The sequence below is a fragment of the Hemibagrus wyckioides genome, linkage group LG01, assembly GCF_019097595.1.
Source record: "Hemibagrus wyckioides isolate EC202008001 linkage group LG01, SWU_Hwy_1.0, whole genome shotgun sequence".
NCBI classification, from domain to species: domain Eukaryota; kingdom Metazoa; phylum Chordata; class Actinopteri; order Siluriformes; family Bagridae; genus Hemibagrus; species Hemibagrus wyckioides.
This window is the reverse complement of record NC_080710.1, coordinates 12800806-12822197: the sequence shown is the minus strand read 5'-3', so window position 1 is coordinate 12822197 and position 21392 is coordinate 12800806. Positions and strand designations below refer to the sequence as shown.

Genomic DNA, 21392 nt, shown 5'->3' with positions numbered 1-21392 from the left:
GATTGTTCCTCAGGAACGATTTTCAGGGATTTCCTACCCTGTATGCAATATTTTAGGATTTTCTACATTACAGAATACTATTACTTTACTTCTGTAACTGCATACCAAAATCAGTGAAGCATTGATCTGAATAGCATCACTGTGTGTTTTCCTCTCCTCACACCTTGTGTTCCAGCCCCTCATCCCGCTGACAGAAGGCCTGGACCCTATCCTGCTGCTGGCTGAGCAATCCAGCATTGCCGCCTGGCACAACCAGGGCCTGCCACCCGATAGGCTGTCTGCGGAGAACGCTGTGATCCTGACTTGCAGCCAGCGCTGGCCACTTCTTGTAGACCCCCAGCAACAGGCCAGCAAGTGGCTCCGCAACCTTTACGGACCTGGACTCAAAGTGCTACAGCATGGAGAGAAAAGGTGAAGATGAATATCCTGCTGTATCACCTGTTGTTAATGTTTATTGACTGTGTAGTTATCCATAAGTTCAAGATTAAGTGTAGTATCAGCAGACATCATATTCTGTTTTTTCCCTTTTTTCTTCTTAATTTACTATCCAGATATCTGGATGCGATTGAGCAAGCACTGGTCTTTGGTGAAGTTGTGTTGATTGAGAATGTGGAGGAGAAACTGGATGCAATCCTGGAATCTCTGCTAGCCAGGAACACTACCAACAAAGGAAGGCAAGAGTTACACTGATATTAGATTTAGCTTATATTCACATCACCTGCAGTAAAACTGAAACTACAGAATTATAGTCATATAGCTATTTTTTCATATAAAAATATGTTTACATGGATTTTCATTTTCGCAAATTATTTTTTGCATGTCATGCTTCGGAGGCAATTTTGTCTGGGTTTTCTGTTAGCGCTGAAAAGCAGATAGTCAGATGTGACTTAGTACAATATGATAGCTTACTGTTTAAATTGTAGATGAATTAGTGTTGCGTGAGTTGAATTGGGGTGGGGGCAGCTGTATTGATCTTGCTTTCAGGGTGGGTGATAGATGTGCATTTGTTTGCTCATATTCTTTGTGTGACTTGAATATGAAGCAGCTCGCTTGAAGTGACTGATCAGCCTCGAGGCTCTAGAGGGACTTGGACAGCAAGTGGACTTTTATCCACCGACAGCTCTCAGAGAGTGCTGGCGGTGACAGCAAGTCTTCATAGAAATACCTTTTAAGTTATGGATGGAAGATGCCACGTTAACAATTAAGAATCGAAAAGTAGAAGTGGTGCACTAGAATTTCGAATTTAGAGTTTCACCTTAGTTGTATCACAGATATTTATTTTAATAATTCAGATACATTAAATCATTGTAATCTATCTATTTATGCATTCTAAAATCTTTGACAGATATCACAAGAGTAACTGCTTATTTTATCGTAGAATATGAGATTTAGGCAAAAAATAAATAAAAATCAGTATTTAGTTATCAAGGTTACATTCTCTGTACCTGACATACTCTCACACCTGTGTCTAGTGACCCGTGGCTGTGTCTCCGTGTTTAATCTGACTATAAGTTTATTCCTGCGGGTGACCCACACTCCACTCTCCACCCATGATCAATTCGGTCCGGCCGCAACAGCCGTGATGAATCTGGTGCGGTTCCACAGCTGAAGTTCATTAATAATTGGAATGTTGCAGAGTGCAAAGTAATGAATACTAATTATTCCTTTCATGTCTGACAGAGGAGCATGAGCCAATCCATCAGCTGGGACTTTAATTTGGTGGAGTAATGGTTCTATCAATAGTACATTAATTCCGTCTTGCGAAGATATAGAGTTGAAGCAGACCCGGGCTTTGGTGGAAGTGCTGGCTTAAGAACCAGGGCTGTTGGCTGACTAGTGAGGGGTAATTAGAGAAAAATTAAAAGCCACCAGGTCTGGGCAGCCAGGCTTGATTTAATTGAAATGCAGATTGGGATAAATATTGGCTGCTGGGAATATAATCTTCCAGGTTTTATTTAATATCATTTGCCTGTGGTGGCTAGCAGTTACATTTGTCATCTTTTTCTGTTTCGCTCCAATTAGAGAGCTGGAAAAGTGACACTGAAACGACATGTTATTATAGATTGTAAACTATTTTCATAGGGTAATTTATGTGGCCCTGAATTTCAGAAACAGGTAGCTGTTTTTAGGCTGAGTTTTTACATTTAGTCATTGAAAATGGGCATTTATAATAAACACATTAATATTCCTTTTCATATATGTTTGGTCACATGATACAGTGTTTTGCACCCACTTCATCCAGTACAATGTGTCTACAGGTTTATCAGGCTGGGGGATCGAGATTGTGAGTATAACAGTAGGTTCTGGCTTCTTCTGCACACAAAGCTGGCCAACCCTGACTTCCCTCCTGAGCTGCAAGCCCAGACCACCCTCATTAACTTCACAGTGACTCAGGCTGGCCTGGAGGAGCAGCTCCTGGGACAGGTGGTCAGCCATGAGAGGCCTGACCTGGAGACCATGAAGGTTAGATATACAACGCTGCGCCATTAAACTGCACTAACTACTAGTGTGAAGTAATTCCAAAGGAAAATGAGGAGAAATATTCACAAGTACAAACCTAACCTTTACATGACTGGAGTACTTTTATAAATTCAGTCATTTCCCAATACAGTTGGAGCTGAGCACTCAGCAGAACCTGTGTCAGATAGAGCTAAAGAAGTTGGAGGATGAGCTGCTGAGCAGGTTGTCTGCTGCTGAGGGTAGCTTCCTGCGAGATGCAGCGTTAGTGGAACAGCTGGAGCACACAAAGAACACTGCTGCACACATCCAAAACAAGGTGGGAGTATACTGCAAGGCATTTCCTGACATTGGTGTATTTTAGGATTAGCAATACAGTGTAAAAAGGAAGCTGTCTTCATGCTGTAGCATAATAGTGCAAAGTGCATAGAGATGTTAACTGTATTAACAGTGTAATTGTCATATTTTTGTAATGGTTATCAGACCTCAACATTTCTGTTAGCGTATACATTATGTAGGTATTTATTAATGTTACTGTGTCTGCTGCAGGTCATAGAGGCGAGAGAGAATGAAATGAAAATCAATGAGACCCGTGAGCTCTACCGTCCTGTAGCACAGAGAGCAACTCTTCTTTATTTTATTATTAAAGAGCTACACAACATCAATCCCATGTACCAGTATTCATTTAAGGTAAAACTACATTCAATTGATATCCCATTTATTAAGTGAGAGACAACAGAATTTTCAACATTTTTTAGATTTCTTTCTGAGGTTTTAGTTGCAATTGCTGTCATTCACATCTGCAGGCTTTTAGTGCAGTATTCCACAAAGCGATAGAGCAAACTCCACGAGATGAAGATGTGGCAGTGCGCGTCCTCTGCCTCACTGAGGCTGTTACTTACTCTGTCTTCATGTACACCAGTCAAGGCCTCTTCCAGAAGGACAGACTCACCTTTCTGACCCACACTGCCTTCCAGGTGAGGGGGCGCGCCACACTGGCACATCTACCCACCCATACCTCTCTGCCTTCCTCCCTTTCCCAGTCTTTTTCACTACTCTGTCATCTATATCAGTCATTGCACTTTTCTGCCCCTACATTAACTTCAATTAGGCTCTGTCAGAGGAGCATGCTCCGTTTCTATTGATTAACCCTCAGAGTCGAAGCACGCTTCTCCCTCAGACTGTCAGCGTTGACAAAGCTCTGACAGAAGGGAAGGAGCAGGATGCAAATCCCTGTGATGATAGCAGCTGTTTTGCCTGCTGTTGTTTGTGTACATGTACTGTCCTCTCTACAACCCCATCAAACTGAATAAACCTGGGGCTTGGTATTTTGGTATCTAACAAATATAAGATATTACATATGCTACATATGGCATGAATTGAAAACAGATTAGTCTGTTTCTTTGATCCCAAAGTTGAATTTGAGTACAGTACAGATGTCTGAGATAAGTGTATGACCTTAAATGACTTTAAAGACATGCTAACTAAGATACCTTCTATGAGGAAACTTTAAAAATGTCCATATGGAACTAGGTGATTTGGTACTGTCAGTTCCACCTGGACATTTTTGGGCTTGTCCTCACAACAGACACTACCTCTACCAGATTTCTGACATAGCATATAATGTACATACTGTTCTACTGGAGCACAAATGCCCATAATATGTAATAGTCTGAATACTGTTCTGCTGCTGATCTGCATTCTTATATCCAGTACATGTTTTCGCATTTTTCCTTCGCATTTCTTTCATTTCCCACCTGTATAGTAATTTCTAATTTTATTGTAATTTCATTGAAGTTGAACATATATGAAAATGACATATATTCTTAGTACATTTATTCTTATTGATTCTATTCATTGACAGTTGAAACATTTCACTGCATTTTACTGTTTATGGTTGTGTATGCGACAAATAAAATTGAAATAAATAAATAAAAATCAATGTGAGGTTTGAGGAATTGAGTAGGAATTTCTTTACAACCTTCTTCTGAACAGATTCAAGCTTACAGGTGACTTGAAACTGCAACAGTTCTGAATTCAGTTTTGAATTCATGTCCACTTCAGTCCACCTAATTTACTAATCCATGTACAAAAAAATGAGGTCCTTCAATACCAAACCAAGATATGATCAAACCAAGGCACTGTGTTTTAATCATACTTATCTGATTTCTTTAGATTCTCCTCATGAAAGGGTCCATTGAATCAGAGGAGCTGGATCTTCTTTTGCATTTCCCCGTGGAGTCCAGCAGTGGAAGTCCTGTCAGCTTCCTGTCTCCTCAGGCCTGGGGAACCATCAGGGTAAACACTATCTGAACACAGACATATATGAAACATGTTTATGGAACATAATTTTGAATTTTGGAGTAGTTTGGATTTTTAAGAATATCAGTGTTTATTGGAACACTTTGGTGCTGATAATTATGACATTTTAAGTAGAAGTTAGCGTTGGAATAATGATATGGTCACAATTCCAGCAAAAGTGACAGATGCCATTTTGAATTGAGACTTTTTCTGTTTTATGCAAATGAATTATGACATGGAAAAGAAAACAAATCAAGTAGCTGGCTCCAAATTCCTGTAATTCTCTCCATTCACAACTTCGTATTCATTTCGATATTACCATTCAGAAGTGTTTGTAGTTCCAACAGGGAAGAAAATCTTAATAATAATTCATGGGTCTAACTTTTCCCAAGTTTTGTTAACATCAGAAAGTATATAAAAAAGTGTGTATCATTTTTTCTACCCTTTTTTCAGAACTTCCACTGACATACATACTGTATGTTGCCATATGCTGGATAATACAAGATCACTCATTTACATTTTGATGTGGAGGAATTAAATGATGGTATTAAGAAGTTTAAAGCATAAAACTGACCTTGAGATATCCACCGACACTGTATATTCAGTCTCATATCATCTTAACCTCAGGATTTGTCAGTGCTGGAGGCATTTCGTGGTCTGGACCGGGATATAGAAGGCTCACCTAAGCGCTGGAGGAAACTGGTGGAATCTGAGTGTCCAGAGAGAGAGCGCCTCCCTTTGGACTGGAAGAAGAAAAATACTCTGCAGAGACTCATTATACTCAGAGCCATGCGGCCTGACAGGATGAGCTATGCTCTCAGGTGGGAACTGTCAGACAGTTGAAATGTCTCAACAATGTACAGAACTCAAACCTGGTTTACATTGGACAATTTATACTCTGCAAATATATCAGTGGTCAGTATTTTATTTGATGTGCTTCTGTGGTCATTTAATGGTAGGAACTTTGTGGAGGAGAGTCTGGGCTGCAGGTATGTGGAAACAGCCAGGGTAGAGTTTGAGAAGTCTTATGAGGAGAGCTGTCCTTCAACACCTGTCTTCTTTATCCTGTCTCCTGGAGTCAACCCACTGAAAGATGTTGAAACACTCGGTATGTGCTATAAAAAAGTATTTCTAGTCCTATTGTAATTATACAATTTTAAAGATATGGTGAAGAAACTTTAATATTGTAGCATGTAATATTGCATATAGTTCACAGGTCTAGCTTCATTTCAGGATAATGTTTACATTTTTTCTAGTTGGGAAGTAGGCAGAATTAGTGGGGTTATAAAAGGAAATTTGTCAGGATTACATACACAGTGGCTTTTTTATTGCAAAACATAACAAACTGCTCCTTCAACTATGTTTTGTGTGTGAATCTGATGTGTAGGGCTGAAGCTGGGGTTCTCCATAGACCGGGGGAACCTTCATAACATCTCACTGGGACAGGGCCAGGAGAGTGTGGCTGAGAAAGCTCTAGAAATGGCAGCTACAAAAGGCCACTGGGTCATTCTACAGGTACTATACCACTCTTTTTCAGCTCTTCCTTTTAGTGTTTATGGTAGGTCCTGTAAGTCCATCAGACTGCATCAAGATCCATTTCCCAAGCCCATGCAATGATCTTTTTTTTTTTTTTTATCAGAATGTGCATTTAGTGGAGCGTTGGCTGGGTCATCTGGAAGGTCTTTTGGAGAGTACAGGGCGTAAAGCTCACCCGCAGTACAGAGTGTTCATGAGTGGACAACCTGCTCCCAGCCCTGAGGAGCACATCATTCCCAGAGGCATCCTGGAAAACGCACTCAAACTGACCAATGAACCACCCACAGGCATGAATGCCAGCCTGCATGCTGCCCTGCACAACTTCAGCCAGGTCAGAGAGCACCAGCCAGAGATTAGAAGCTCCATGAAAAACTAGGACTAAGACTGATATGTGTGGGGTAGTGTTTAAATGTAAGCTATTCTATCCTTACCTTGACTGCCTGCCTGTGAAGATCCTGCTTTCAGGCTACTTTAAAAGGCTATCTAAAGGTGTCTGAAACCTTGCCAGATTCTATTACAGTTTGATCAAGGTTTTCAATACTTACATGACATGCAGAAATCATGCCATAAGACGTCAACCCAGAGGAGAGAAAAGACCTAGACACTCTGTAGTAATTTAGTCTACAAAATAGAATGGATTTGAGTTATTTCCCTATCAGTGTTAGTATTTGCAGAGACCAGTGTAGCCAAGAGACAACAATACTTGTGTTTAAATGCAGGAAGTGTCAATCAAACTCTTTTTCTCTTCTAAATTTATAATTCTGGCATTTGGCAGTCATGTTTTTTCATATTTTATTCCACACAGACTAGGTTGTGAAATCACACTGGAATTGGGGATAAACAGTCTTAACTATAAAATGTTAAATTACATTACCCTTGGTTGATATAAACGCACAAGAGAAACATTTAAATTCAGAAATATGTGTAGTTTTCAGTATTTACATCTAATATGACAAAATCTGGCCACGTCAAAGCTTTTCCCAGGACACCAAGTTATAAAATGTCTTTTCAAATACACCCATGTTCAGACACATTTGCAACTCCTGTTTATATTTGTTTAGGTATTTTATTAATTACAGTATATTACATGTTGGAGGAACTTATGTGCATGCTTATTAATGCCAGTTTGTTTCATGCAGCCTCTAGTAAATTTCTGTCTCTCTGCTGTTAGGAAACGTTGGAGATGTGTTCACATGAGCAGGAGTTTAAAGCACTCCTGTTCTCTCTCTGCTATTTCCATGCCTGCGTCAGCGAGAGGAGGAAGTTTGGGTCTCAGGGTTGGAATCGTTGCTACCCGTTTAACATTGGAGACCTCACCGTCTCCATTAACGTGCTGTATAACTACCTGGAGGTTAATTCAAAAGTAAGTACAGCTTAGATACTGAACACTGAGACGATGTGTTCTTGTTATTTATCTTTTAAATAGTGTGATGAAAAATGCCTTCTACGGCAAATGACATGGATTTTACTATCCCACCTGAGAGAGAACGAGTCAGTCTCAGTGTTTCTGTGAGATCTCAAAACATGTTTTTTTCCCTCTTCTCTGCATCACGCTGGTCACAAACAATTATCCTGCCAGCACAATTTCCCCTCCCTTCAAAAAAAAAAAAAAACCCAAGAAACGAATGTCCTTCATTATGTTAACCAAACACTAACCTGTACGTGCATATACAGGGGATTCATTAGGCGGCCAATGAAGCGTCACGCTAAATGTAATTACACACACTGCGCGTGACATCTCGCACCACTCCATAAGTGATCACTGCAATTAGGCCTGATGAAGGAAGCAATTTGCAAAACAATACAGATACAAATGACTGTGAACTTCCAGCTTCTGTCATCAGCTCTGAGGTTTGCACTCACACTCTTTTCTCTCCTTCAGACGCCCACATCACTGTGGATGTTTTATTTATTTATTTTTTGTCACACTATCCCACTATGATCTGATGACTAGCTGTCAGATCACAACACACTTTGAAAGTATGAGGACTGCTCCACACACACACACAAAAAAAAATAGTGTGAAATTACCATATAAACAGTTCTCATATATCATACATATATATATTTGTATCATATATATTTTATGAAAAGTTATAATGACAAAGTAAATGCATACAAGAGATTGGGGCATGTTATGATTGCAGTAATATAAAGCTAATTGTGTTTGTTCTTGTCCGGTTGAGGTGCCGTGGGAGGATCTGTGTTATCTGGTAGGAGAGATCATGTATGGAGGACACATCACTGATGACTGGGATCGGAGACTCTGTCGCACATATATACAGGAGCTCTTTAATCCAAAGATGGTAAAAATGAATTATTCTAATTATAATGATTATTTATAATTTATTATAATATCATTTGCTATTGTATAATTTATTATATTCTTGATATAGTTCCATTTTTCATTTTATTCTAAATCATATAATTTTGGTGTTGTTCTTGGAAATATTTTATATATATGACAGCCTTCATTTTAATGAAATCCAGAATTTAGAGCAATTGTTCAATAGAATAATTATAAAAGAGTATTAGCGTCTATGCGTATGTATTATTTTGCTTATTGTGCAATTCCAAAGCTGCTCTATGTGTTGTACAGTTTAATCACCATGCTCTGAGAAGTGTCCAGTCAGAACCTGAAAGAAATCCAGCATGAAATCCTTCAATATGCTTTCGAACTTTTATATTACTTATAACTTATATAGAACTTTTATACAAATATATTCAATAAATATTTTAGTATATTTAATAAATAAATAATAAAGCACTGAGGTACTTATGTACATACTGTATGTATGTGTTGAAGGGAAAATGCCGCCAAAAAAGGTGGTGTTAATCATAATGCTACAATTCTACAAGAGCTATAAGCACCGTGTTAAGATCTTTCTGCTATGTTGGGGTCAGGGTTCACTGAGTGGACGTGGATTTAAGTCATTTAAATGTTTTGTTTATGTTTGATTTATAATTGACTAACGCAATCAGTCCTTTGGCTGATGATAGTCAAAAAAAATCTTTTTTTATTACTATTATTAGACTTAATTATATGTCTTCAAATATGTCTTGGGCTAATAAGATGCAAGAAAGTTTAAGGGAAGTCTTAAAGTTTGGAGGTAAAAGATCGTATAATTGATTGGTTGCCTGGTGGCACCTAGTGGCGTCTTATTGTATTACATTAAAAAAAATGTTTTGCTTATGTTTCTAAAAGATATTGAATTGATGATATACTCACTTTTATAGCTCTCTGTAGTGATCAGGCCTGCTCTAAAGTGAGTTAAAGTGTGCACACTCCTGCATTAAGATCCCATAATCCAACACCAGCTTTTATCTGATGAAATTTGAAACTCGTAAAAGATTAGACATGTAATATTTTGTGACTGGGGAAAGAGCAGAAAATCTAAAAAATACAACCACTGGCTGAGACATAAGATACAGAATATAAAAAAATGGAGGTAAATTAAATTGCATTGTACATTTTGGTGAGGTTTATTTTGCTAGAGTCATGTGAATACAAAAAAAATCTAATCTTTTCAAATCATTCAGATGTAAACCTAGATTTGATTGACAGGTGACCATGATGAGATATTCAAAATTCATGGGTTTCTTAATTCAAATCTCCGCAAGCTCATATTGCTGGTGTCCTCGTCCAACAACAAGAAATGTCCCGCGGGAAAAAGCTGACACTTATGAGTCACTTAGAAACACTGAGAGATCGGATCTGAGCTTCAGAGCTCAGAATCTTGTGCGTGTAGTCTTTATATAGTTTACATATTTGTGCAGATTGATACTTCATTGTGTGTAGTAAATGACTAAAGTGAAAAAAGTACAGTTGATATGAATGTTATCATGGTTATGGCTGGTTATGTGTTTATGTTTCACGTTTCAGTTTGAAGGAGAGCTGTTCCTCTGCCCTGGCTTCTTACTTCCTCCTGATCTGGACTATGCCGGCTATCACAGTTATGTGGATGAGAGGTTGCCAGAGGAAAATCCAAGTCTTTACGGCTTGCATCCCAATGCAGAGATCGAGTTTATGACCAGCACATCCAACGCTCTCTTTAACACACTGTTAGAACTGCAGTGCCGAGACTCAGCGGGAGAGGAAGCAGCACAGAGTGTGGAGGAGAAGGTCTGAGACCCTCATCTCTCCTGTTCCTACTGTGTTGCTTTTAGCAGCAATTTTTATAATTAACTTAATATCTAATAAATCCCCATTATAATCATGTTAATTAAACTTCAGGTGAAAAGTGTGCTTGATGATGTTCTGGAGAAGCTGCCTGAGAAATACAGCATGTCAGAGCTGCTGGGGAAGACATCAGAGCGCAGTCCGTTGGTTCTGCTCTGTTTACAGGAGTGTGAGCGCATGAACCTACTGATATCTGAGATCTACAGCTCTCTCACACAGCTGGACCTGGCCCTGAAGGTACCTCAATAATCTTCTGAAACAGATTCTGTGATTCTCACTGAAGGACTCGCTAGATGCAAGCTTTTATCTATCTGTCTATTTTATATAGACATTTATTATACATTATTATATTATATATTATACATACATTATTATACGAGTGTATTTGACAGTGTTTGCAGTTTCTATGGTGAAAAATTAATATTATTTCTCACAACCTTTTGGATATAATCTGTTTACTGTATTTTCTTTCTCTTAGGGTGAGTTAAGCATCTCTCCTGACATGGAGACTCTGCAGACAGCACTTTACTACAACCGAGTCCCTGAAAGCTGGAGCCGACTGACTTACCCTTCTACAAACACACTGGCACAGTGGTACAGACTACATTAATATGTTTTTTTATATTAGAAATGTATCAGGGAGAATGCGAATAGAGGACGCTTCAGTTAAAGTACGGTGTGTTTTAAATTATGCCAGGTTTAGCGATGTTATCAGTCAGTGTCGAGAGCTGGACACCTGGACTCAGGACTTTGTGCTTCCGGCTGTGGTGTGGCTCTCTGGACTGTTCAGCCCACAGTCTTTCCTGACCGGTGAACAAGTAGCACACACACACACACGTTTGTCTTCCTATCCCCGTGATGACCTTCCATTATCATTATTAGTTTTCTTCATTGTGACCTCCTTACAAAGTCAAAAGTTTTAGATAATATTGTGGGGATATTTAATGCCCACGATATATCATGTATTATTGTAGTGACATAATTCTAAACACTTAAACCTTAACCTTGGCTCAATTTTTCAACTTAAAAAAAGAATAAAAGAATAAATAAATACACCGATCAGGCATAACATTATGAGCACTGAGAGGTGAAGTGAATAACACTGATTATCTCCTCATCATGGCACCTGTTAGTGGGTGGGATATATTAGGCAGCAAGTGAACATTTTGTGATGGCTAGACGACTGGATCAGAGCATCTCCAAAACTGCAGCTCTTGTGGGGTGTTCCCGGTCTGCAGTGGTCAGTATCTATCAAAAGTGGTCCAAGGAAGGAACAGTGGTGAACCGGCGACAGGGTCATGGGCGGCCAAGGCTCATTGATGCACGTGGGGAGCAAAGGCTGGCCTGTGTGATCCGATCCAACAGACAAGCTACTGTTGCTGAAATTGCTGAAGAAGTTAATGCTGGTTCTGATAGAAAGGTGTCAGAATACACAGTGCATGATGGGTCAGGGCTGTTTTGGCAGCAAAAGGGGGACACCACAATATCAGGCAGGTGGTCATAATGTTATGCCTGATCAGTGTAAGTTTTTAAAGTTGGGCAGTAATATTTTTTCACTGTAAGTAGATTAGGTCAAAAAGGGACACAGGTCATCTTTCATTGGAGATTTTCCCATTTCACTTTTGGGGCATACTTGATTTTAAAATTTTAGTTTGAAGTTTGCTTCAGGTTGAAATATGCTCAAATAACCAATTTCCAGTCTGTCAAGTCAGGGTTGTTTTCGGAATCCTATCATTATGGGGCATTTGGTCATCATAAATTGGAAAACATGCCTACTCACACACCTACACACACACACACACACACAAAGTTCCAGCCATGCCTTTTATGTTCCAGCGATCATGCAGGGCATAGCCCGTAAGAACAAGTGGCCACTTGACAAGATGGCTTTGTCCGTGGATGTGACTAAGAAGACAAAGGATGACTATGGCCACCCACCTCGAGAAGGAGCATACGTTCATGGGCTCTATATCGAGGGTAAGTGAGAAGGTCAGGTTATCTAATAAACCCTGATAAGTTTCTGTAGAAGCTGATGTTGAATATGTAGTTTTGTGGTCAGCTCTGATTTTCTCTGCGTCTCCGCCAGGTGCTCGATGGGATACCTCAGCAGGGGTTCTATCAGAGGCTGTGCTAAAGGACCTGACCCCAGCCATGCCCGTGCTATATATCCGCGCAGTACCTGCTGACAAGCTGGAGCTGAATAACACCTACGAATGCCCAGTGTACCGAACCAAGCTGCGTGGTTCCAGCTTCATCTGGAGCTTCCACCTTAAAACACGACACCCGCCTGCCAAGTGGGTGCTGGCAGGAGTGTCCCTACTGCTGTCTGTGTGAGAGAACAGCCCATGGTACTTTATCTACATTACCGAGAGGTACTTAAGTGCTTCGTAATTGTACCATTGTCAAGCTGAAGATGGTTGAAAAAAATCTGAGGTTTAATGAAGTGCTGTATTTTTAATTTAAGCAGTTTTACACTTTTCGTAGTTTTCTGGTCTATTGCATGCGATATGTTTTCATGTTTTATATCCTCAATTTTGTACCATTTAATAATAAAGACAAAAATCCTTCAATTCTAACATGATGCAACTGATGACTTGTAAATGAGGACTGTTTGACTTTCACTGAATGAGTGCAATATTAAATTCTACAGCTAATATAATATAACAGGTTCATTAGCTCGTGTGTGTGAGAGATACGGATTGTTTGTGCAATCTTCCCACAGCCGCCGAGTATGTCAAGGCTCCGTTAAAAGGACGGGGAAATGATAGATCAGCAGAGCGGGGAGGAAATGATAGGTTTGAGTAGGCCGTACCACAGTGCCTCTTCTCTCAGTAAGCTGCAGCATGCTCCCAGCAGGCAGTAATGGCACAGCAGGGGGTTCTGTCACAGCATCTGGTCAGCCATTTAGGCTCCTGCTCCAGCTGAGACAAACAGTAAGCAAGCTGACTGTTACAATGCGTATGGAATGTGCTTTTTTTCCTCTTGTGGCCTCCTACAAGCCCCGATGTGTCACTCACGTAGGATTTTTTTTCTTCTTGAGATTTCACTACCCATTATAAGTGTTTCATTTCAAGCGAGAGCTATAATAGACTTCAGTAATCCACTCAGGCAGTGAGCAAGTGTGCTTAGAGAGTACCTTTGAAGCCTGAAACCATCACCAAGACAGGAAAAATAAAGACATGAGCAATGATGTAACAGTCCTAAGTTTTAATTTCTTTTTTTTTCCAATGGTTTTAAAATAAATTGACTTAAAAAAAAAAAGGCAAATTATCATACTTGCTTGCATGATGCTTCATGGGGGCATAAACACAAATGTATTGCTTTGCTGTCAGTTAACAAAAAAAAAACCCAGAAAATTAATTTAATGTATTTACAATGTTTACACGTCTATTAAACATGCACATTCAGTACCGGTCAGTCAGCGGCACAGCCGAATCATATAGACCGGTATGGTTTGAAACACACCACACACACACTGCAGTTCTGAGGTGAAGACCTTCCTCCTTACTGTACTAATACTGAACTAATCAGCAGAAGATGTAAATCTCAGCTGCAAGGAATCGGCTTAGTAAAATTCTGCTCTGCTCTCATAGTGTAACTCTGATGCATGATGGGTAAAACCATTATGCTAAATTTTGTAATGAATCTCTTTTTTTTTTTTTTTTTTGGTGTCACTTGTATGTTGCTAATTACACTGATACCGGTTACTTCTGTTGCTACTATTGCTAAGTCCTGAAAATAATCCAGATACAGCAAAGACCGTTGTCATTTGATTTGTTTTTCTGATTGTCTAAGATTGAAATAGTTTCCTATGATCATCACAAAGCATCACACAACCATAACATAAACTGAGACTGAGATGTTTAAGTCATAGGCTTGGGTTCAGGCTTGTTAATCAGCATCCAGTGTACTCCGTATCCGATGTGAAATACCTTTTATTGCCTTGGCTAGGGTAATAGCCGTCCCACATTCTTCAGGGCCATGACACATGTATGCACTTGCTGAAGTTGAAGGTCCTTGGCTCGTCGTGACTCTCCTCCTGTGATCTGTGCAGTCTGCGAGGCTCAGCCTCTCCCCCTTGTGGCTGTGCATGTTAATTGTGCCTCCTTCTCAGTGTCTTGTGAGAGGGATCATGGCACCATCTTCTTCTCATTAGTCATTGATACACATGAATGAACAAACACACACACATGTGTCCTAGACCTTTGTCTCTAGTCTGTGTGAAAGCTCAAACAGAGTCTGCTGATTGTCGATGATGTGTAGATAGTTGATGTAGGCTTTGACATCGGGACTCTCCTTCTGGGTCAACATGTGTCCTTAAAGACAGCAAAATGATTTTAAGTGTGAACAAATCAAAAGATTTAAATCACAGACTGACTTCTTGCTTATTCTTCATACAGTGTTACAGTAAGGTGCTTTATTATTAACGTAGACTGAAAATCATTAATCAGTGGCATTAAATTTCAGTCTCTCTGTGACACTCTTCACTTTTATCTTTTCCACCTGTTGTTCCATCAGCAGTCACTGACAGATTTCGACATTCCTTTGCTAGGATTCACTTAAAATTGGTCAAACATTCAGCGCTGGTGCTTACCCATGTGGTCTGTCTGACAGTGTCTAATGACTCGCACCATGTCTGCCATCATGTGCTGGAATGTGGAGTAAAGAACAGTTTCACATCAGTCACATCGGTAGTAAGTGGGTTGTGCTGAGCAGTGTGTGAATAAGTGATTGATTACGGTTTTGCTATAACGTGACATACCAGTTTCTCAAAGTTGACCAGATTATCCAGAAATGTTTTGTTTCCCTCGTGAATGAATGTAATATCTAGGAGGAACAAAAAAGGTTTGTTTAGGGCTCCAAACTCTACACCACAGAGCAGTATTTTATGTGTGAGATGAATGTTACCTTTCAGTAGCAGAGGTAGGAAAGGGATTTTGGGACACTTCATCTTTTTGAAGGCATCCCTGTAGGCTTTGTGGTTGAAGGATGGGTCCTGAAAATACACAGCATTATTTTTTTTTGATGTAACACTCTATATTAAGGTGTGTGTGTGTGTGTGCTCATTTATGGACTGAAGTGAATGGTGGTATATGGATGTCATGTGCAGCAACACTGATGCACTGATAGTATTATGTAAGGTCACTGAACACTTTACTTACTGTCAAGCTCTCGAGCTCGGAGAACAGCTTTTTGAATTTTCCAGGAACTTTCTAAAAATGGCAGGAAAGATCGTGAGATTTTTAAAAGAAATAAAGTAAATAAATGGAAGAGCACCTGTGGTAGGCATTGACTGGGAGATCTTACCTCCCACGTCTGAGTCAGTCGGCTGACAGCTGGAGTGTTCAAACCCATTATAATGGCAAAGAATGAGTTCAGGTTCCTTTGTGCTTTACAGCTGCAGTGGTGAGAAACACACAAATATGAATCGCTTAGAAAAATTATTATTACATAAGACTACATGAGTAAAGAATAACAAATGATGGGATGTTGAATTATTTTCAACAGAGGTGGTAATGGCTGTTATGCCATTATTTTTCTAATAATTCAGTCAGTTATTCTGCTTATACCAATAAGCAAACCCTCAAGACACTGGTTTGATGTTTTATTTCAAAACATTTGTCATTTTTGTCCATAAAATTTGCTTGTGTTTAGAACTAATTTCTTGCATCGCTATTGCTGGGATTAGTACTAGTAACTAGAACCAGAGGCCTGAGTCAATGCTATGCTATAATAAACAAATCAGGCATAACATTATGAGCAGTGAGAGGTGAAGTGAATAACACTGATCATCTCCTCATCATGGCACCTGTTAGTGGGTGGGATATATTAGGCAGCAAGTGAACATTTTATCTTCAAAGTTGATGTGTTAGAAGCAGGAAAAATGGACAAGCGTAAGGATTTGCGCGAGTTTGACGAAGAGCCAAATTGTGATGGCTAGATGACTGGATCAGAGCATCTCCAAAACTGCAGCTCTTGTTGGGTGTTCCTGGTCTGCAGTGGTCAATATCTATCAAAAGTATCCTAAAGTCCTATAAAGGATCTGGTGCTAAAATCTTGGTGCCAGATACCACAGTACACCTTCAGGGATGTAGTGGAGACCATGCCTTGAGAGGTCAGGGCTGTTTTGCCGGCAAAAGTGGGACCAACACAATATTAGGCAGGTGGTCATAACGTTATGCCTGATCAGTGTATCTAATAGTGTTTCCGCCTAAAACCCAAACCTTGCTTAATTAAACCTATGAGTGAACTCTAAGAGCAGTTGTTTGAACGTCAGTAAATGTTTATATAAAACATATTTTTGTAGAATAAAAGATTTCTCAATCAAAGTGCTGTCTATACTAAGCTCCAGAGGTTTATATGTTGCATACATGGTAGATGAATAACATTAGAGTTGTGCACTGAAGGTTTACTCACTGGGCTGCGATCTTGATGAACTTCTTAAAGAGCTGCACACGTTTGCAGAGCGTGGGGCAGAGCAGCACTTCAGTCATCACCCACTGCTGTACCTCGTTACAGCGCTGAAGCAGCAGCTCCAGCGCCGCCGTGTGGCCAGAGCAAGAATCGCGGCTCAGTGTGAAATAAACCAGTTCTTGCTGCACAGACACAAAAGAAAAGATGAAACAGTGTAGAAGATCATTCTTATCTAATATGCAAATAATGAAATGTGTAGTTTGCCAACGATATTTTTTTAACATTTATCCATTTATATTTACATAAAATATTGTGTAAACACGTTAGTTCCTGTTATAACAGCTGCAGAAAGTTTTTAGCTCACTGGCAGCCTCTCTGCTTTCTCTTATACTTGCTAAGAAATAAATGCAGCCGGAAAAACAGCAAAAGCTTCTGTCCTGAACGCTCTTCCTGTGTTTAAAGCTACAGTTTTACCTCCGACGGTTTCAAAGCACTGGACACTCCTCCCGAAAAATGCTAAATAAACATCACCTCATAAAAAATTGCACCATATTAACAATTACATCTACTTTTAATCTGTTTATGTGGAGTGTTTGTCATTCCTAATCCTGTGTAAAGTGTCACTATAGAAACTGAATGATGCCAGAATGAGCACAGTGATATAAGCACCAATTAGAAATCAGCAGTTCAGTGGTACACTTCAGTCAAGGATGTTGACTGTTGATATGGTGAAGCATGCTCCTCTTATTGGCCAAAAAATAGGCCAACTTACCATAATGTTAATGGTACTTTCCATACAAACTGCACCAGACAGAGCACTGTGAATCATTTTGACACACAGCTTTTGTGTACAGTGTACAGCAAAACACAATAAATATGTTTCATAACGAATAAAAAGTCAGTGATTCAGTGTAACTTTAAGATGGGAAATTTTGTGGATAATAGGTTTAAAAAAAAATTTAAAAGGGGGGAAAAATGTAATATCTGGAAAATAAAAAAGTTACTGTTAAAATAAAAAAAATGAAGAAAGGAATCTGTAAGATTTAATTGCATGATAATACAGAGAAAGAGTGAGTGTGTGTGTCTGTGTGTGTGTAAGAAAGAGAGAATGTGTGTGTGTGTGTGAGAGAGAGAGAGAGAGAGAGAGTGTGTGTGTGTGTGTGCTGTCAGACTTATCATACCTCCTGTAGATTTCTGAAGAAACTCCAGTCACAGTTAGTCAGAGCCACTGCTATGTCCCATGTGTTCATACTCAGCATCCTGACTGCTGGCTGTTGCATCTGTCCATTATCTGTCACGAGGTTCTGGTTGGACGTCGCGTGAGAGACGCGGTCAGTGAGCAGCTCAGTAGTGTACAGCATGTACTTCAGTGTAGAACACAAAGCAATTGACTCTTACCGTGATCTCTGGCAGGTCTCTCCTGCACACACACAGCCTGCTCACAGCACCAAGGGAGTCTGAGTACACACACTGTTGTGGCTGGAGCAGCTCCTTCCCTGAGGACAGAGGTGCACACACACACACACACACACACACACAGAAGGGAAACACATTCTCAATATTCTCCAGCAGAGGGCAGTCCAGTTTAAAACTTCTCAACTAACACACACACACACACACACACACACACACACACCTGCCATATCTGATATAGGGGTGAACTAATGACACATTTAGCTAATGTAGCTGTTTTAATGGTGTAGATTTGTACCTCTGGAGTAGTTGACAGCCACCAGCACCATGTCGTCCTCTGCACACTCTAATCTCTCAGCCACTGCAGCCAGCAGTTCCTGCACCGTTACCTCACTGTGTGTCCTCACACTCACGTAGGAGTCCATGGTCACATACACGTGACACAGAACTGAGAACACATACACATATACAGATACATACATCCTCCAGAGAGCACTCATTACACTTACATAATCGATTATAAACTGATGTTCGGTTGCAGTTGTGTGTACATAAAACTCTGCATAGATTGTTGTTGTTGAAGGACACACACACACAGGGAGCCAGAAGATAGAAATAAGAGGGAATATTTCATAAGCCTACCTTCCTTATTCTGCCTCTGGGCCGTTCGGGTAGGCTGCCACGTCTCTTTCAGGCTCAGTTGGTGGAAAAGTGCTTTATTCTGACAAAGGGAGGAAAAAGGAGCATTGGGGATAATGATTGTAAGACAAAAATCAGACACGGCTCAAAGTAAGAGCTGCAGGAGGTTCATAATGCACTATAGCAAATGTGGCATAAATATAAACTAGAGGCTGTAATTATGAACAATGTCCTTTCTACAGTCATGTAATGTGACGCCGATACCAATAGTTTATGCCAATAAACTGAATTAGAATCCTGAAAATCATGGCAAGAGCCTTTTATACTTTTTTCCTTTATTTTCACTGATATCATTATACTGACTAGTGACATCCTTTGAAATAAATAAATTAAAAAAATAATTTTATTATTATTTATTTTATTGTAGATTTATTTTTGTATTTATTATTATTATTATGATTATTTTAGGTATCACTAGAATGTCATTATTTTCATTGTCTTTACGTTATAACCATGGATTCTAGTTCACCGCATTTTGTGTACTTGCTAATTCTATGCTATGAAAACTCAACACTGTTACATTAAATCCTGTTCATTTAAGAGCAAAATATTCTTGTCTGAGACATAACACATTTTCGCTTGGTTAATGGAATGTTGTCTTGGAAAATCAGTGTGCCAAAATTAAATAAATAAATAATAAAAAAAAAAGGAGCTATAAGGGATAAATTGACATCCCAAATCATGGAATCACCCTAATAATTCACATTTAAGTAATCATTCTGAATACACAGCATCAACCTTTAGATTCGACAACATCTGTGTTCATCAGAGCAGAGAACATGCGTGTGGGTTAACTCACCTTTCTCTGAGGAGAATACTCATCCACCGTGCTGAGGCAGGAGAGAGAGAGAGAGAGAGAGAGATATCATAAGAAAAAAGACGTTCATCACAACAAGGCTTTTATTCTGTTCTCCATTTTGTGAGTGTATTAATGACATTATAATCATCACTGGGACTGCAGTGTGCAGATAAAGCAATTCACACACAAATCTGTATGATAATCAAGTGTTAGAAGAGGGTACGCTAGGATAAGTCATATGGAATACAGCACAAAATGGTATGCTATTATAGACATTATTACAATAATGATGGTGTGGTGTCATGCGGCTCAGTATGAACATGAACCCGTGCTGGATTATTATTATTTTACGCTAACTGAATGCATGCTGGTGTTTTAATTCTTTTACACCGCATCAATCCCCACAGTAACTGGCTAACAATAACCATTTCATACACACATTTTATCTGTTTTATCTTGTTATAGCTCCAATAACCAATATAGCTCCTTTGCCAGCATCTCTTTTTGTTTTTAACAAGACAAACATGAAGCTTGTTCTAAGAGTGAGAGTGAGATACAATGAAGGTTGCCATCCTGAAGACATTCCAGTGTCAGAAAACTTTTTTTTTTTTTTTGACTGATCTGGCACTGGAGCCTCCTTCCATAAACGTTAAATTAACATTTCCTTGCAATTACACACATTTTTAATCCGAGATAAAACAAAATCCATCTGTAAGTTGTTGATATAGAAACAATAATGTATTAGTACATTGATATAAACCTTGCAGCCTAGCCACTGTCTGTCATGCTGTTTTTATTAATCTGACCAATCAGAATCAAGCATTCAAGAGCTCTGGGGTATTCAATCAGTACAGTTCATATCATCCCCAATCAAGCAGTAACATCTTACATAAATAACTGGCACTGTGCCTGATTAACAACATTCATTTATATGCCAAAGACTACAAGAGAAAAAAAACATTATTGCCACACATCTGTGGTGTGTATTTTATTTACTGGTTCTTATCAATAACCTTATGCCGACTGACACACAGCCTGACTAGTCACGGTGGAAATGGGCGTAGTGAGGAAGTCTCCGAATAAACACGTCTCAAATAAACACAAAGCCTCTGTGGAGCTGCTGACTGGCCTTCTAGCCGTGAGTGATTGGCTGCGGATCAGCTGACACACCGGCGCTTTGGTGGTGTGTTGGTGGAAAGGGGAGGAGAGAAATTGGTGCAGCCGAAAGGAGTGTAGGAGGTTAATCCAGCAGAGCATTACATCATCATCCATATCTATGAAAGCACTTTGATACATGTTGGAAATGAATGTGGAAAAAAAATGGGAAAGACCAGCATTAATTTCTGTAGTTATTATGTAGTTATTAAACCGTGCACTTGAGTAAGCAGGCATGGTTTATTCCTTCTGCTCTTCACCTGTGCTTATTAACACTTTCCCAGAAGTTCAGCATTGAATTTCTTTATCATATTACACTCCACAGTGGTGCTTAATGCCTCATATGAAAGTAGAATTTCAGGACTTTAAGAATTTGTAGTGCTTCACAGGTATTTTTCGGTTCCTATGTTTCTATCTTCAAAGGAAATGGTGATATTA

The 21392-nt window shown here is 39.4% G+C and overlaps 2 protein-coding genes across 5 annotated transcripts in view; one reads left to right on the top strand and one right to left on the bottom strand.

Moving 5' to 3' along the window:
* The window catches only part of LOC131355083 (dynein axonemal heavy chain 11), a 49403-nt gene extending 35873 nt beyond the window's left edge, over positions 1-13530 (top strand). Inside the window, exons 64-82 of the mRNA XM_058393305.1 lie at positions 176-411; positions 552-674; positions 2259-2463; positions 2612-2776; positions 3007-3147; positions 3264-3434; positions 4633-4755; positions 5386-5579; positions 5718-5866; positions 6146-6273; positions 6398-6625; positions 7466-7657; positions 8481-8600; positions 10178-10417; positions 10529-10711; positions 10953-11068; positions 11172-11284; positions 12311-12451; positions 12561-13530. Of these exons, the coding sequence (XP_058249288.1) occupies positions 176-411; positions 552-674; positions 2259-2463; positions 2612-2776; positions 3007-3147; positions 3264-3434; positions 4633-4755; positions 5386-5579; positions 5718-5866; positions 6146-6273; positions 6398-6625; positions 7466-7657; positions 8481-8600; positions 10178-10417; positions 10529-10711; positions 10953-11068; positions 11172-11284; positions 12311-12451; positions 12561-12808 (3216 nt within the window). The 3' untranslated portion in view covers positions 12809-13530. The remainder of the gene's footprint in view (positions 1-175; positions 412-551; positions 675-2258; positions 2464-2611; positions 2777-3006; positions 3148-3263; positions 3435-4632; positions 4756-5385; positions 5580-5717; positions 5867-6145; positions 6274-6397; positions 6626-7465; positions 7658-8480; positions 8601-10177; positions 10418-10528; positions 10712-10952; positions 11069-11171; positions 11285-12310; positions 12452-12560) is intronic.
* Positions 13531-13978: 448 nt separating this feature from the next.
* rapgef5b (Rap guanine nucleotide exchange factor (GEF) 5b) overlaps positions 13979-21392 on the bottom strand; it is a 46927-nt gene continuing 39513 nt past the window's right edge. For all 4 annotated transcript variants that reach the window (XM_058393319.1, XM_058393327.1, XM_058393334.1 and 1 more), the window contains 12 exons: positions 19800-19830; positions 18944-19022; positions 18600-18749; positions 18287-18384; positions 18070-18192; positions 16892-17070; positions 15782-15872; positions 15637-15687; positions 15383-15470; positions 15237-15301; positions 15069-15123; positions 13979-14790 (listed from right to left, as the gene is read on the bottom strand). In XM_058393319.1, the coding sequence (XP_058249302.1) occupies positions 14672-14790; positions 15069-15123; positions 15237-15301; positions 15383-15470; positions 15637-15687; positions 15782-15872; positions 16892-17070; positions 18070-18192; positions 18287-18384; positions 18600-18749; positions 18944-19022; positions 19800-19830 (1129 nt within the window). In that variant the 3' untranslated portion in view covers positions 13979-14671. The remainder of the gene's footprint in view (positions 14791-15068; positions 15124-15236; positions 15302-15382; positions 15471-15636; positions 15688-15781; positions 15873-16891; positions 17071-18069; positions 18193-18286; positions 18385-18599; positions 18750-18943; positions 19023-19799; positions 19831-21392) is intronic.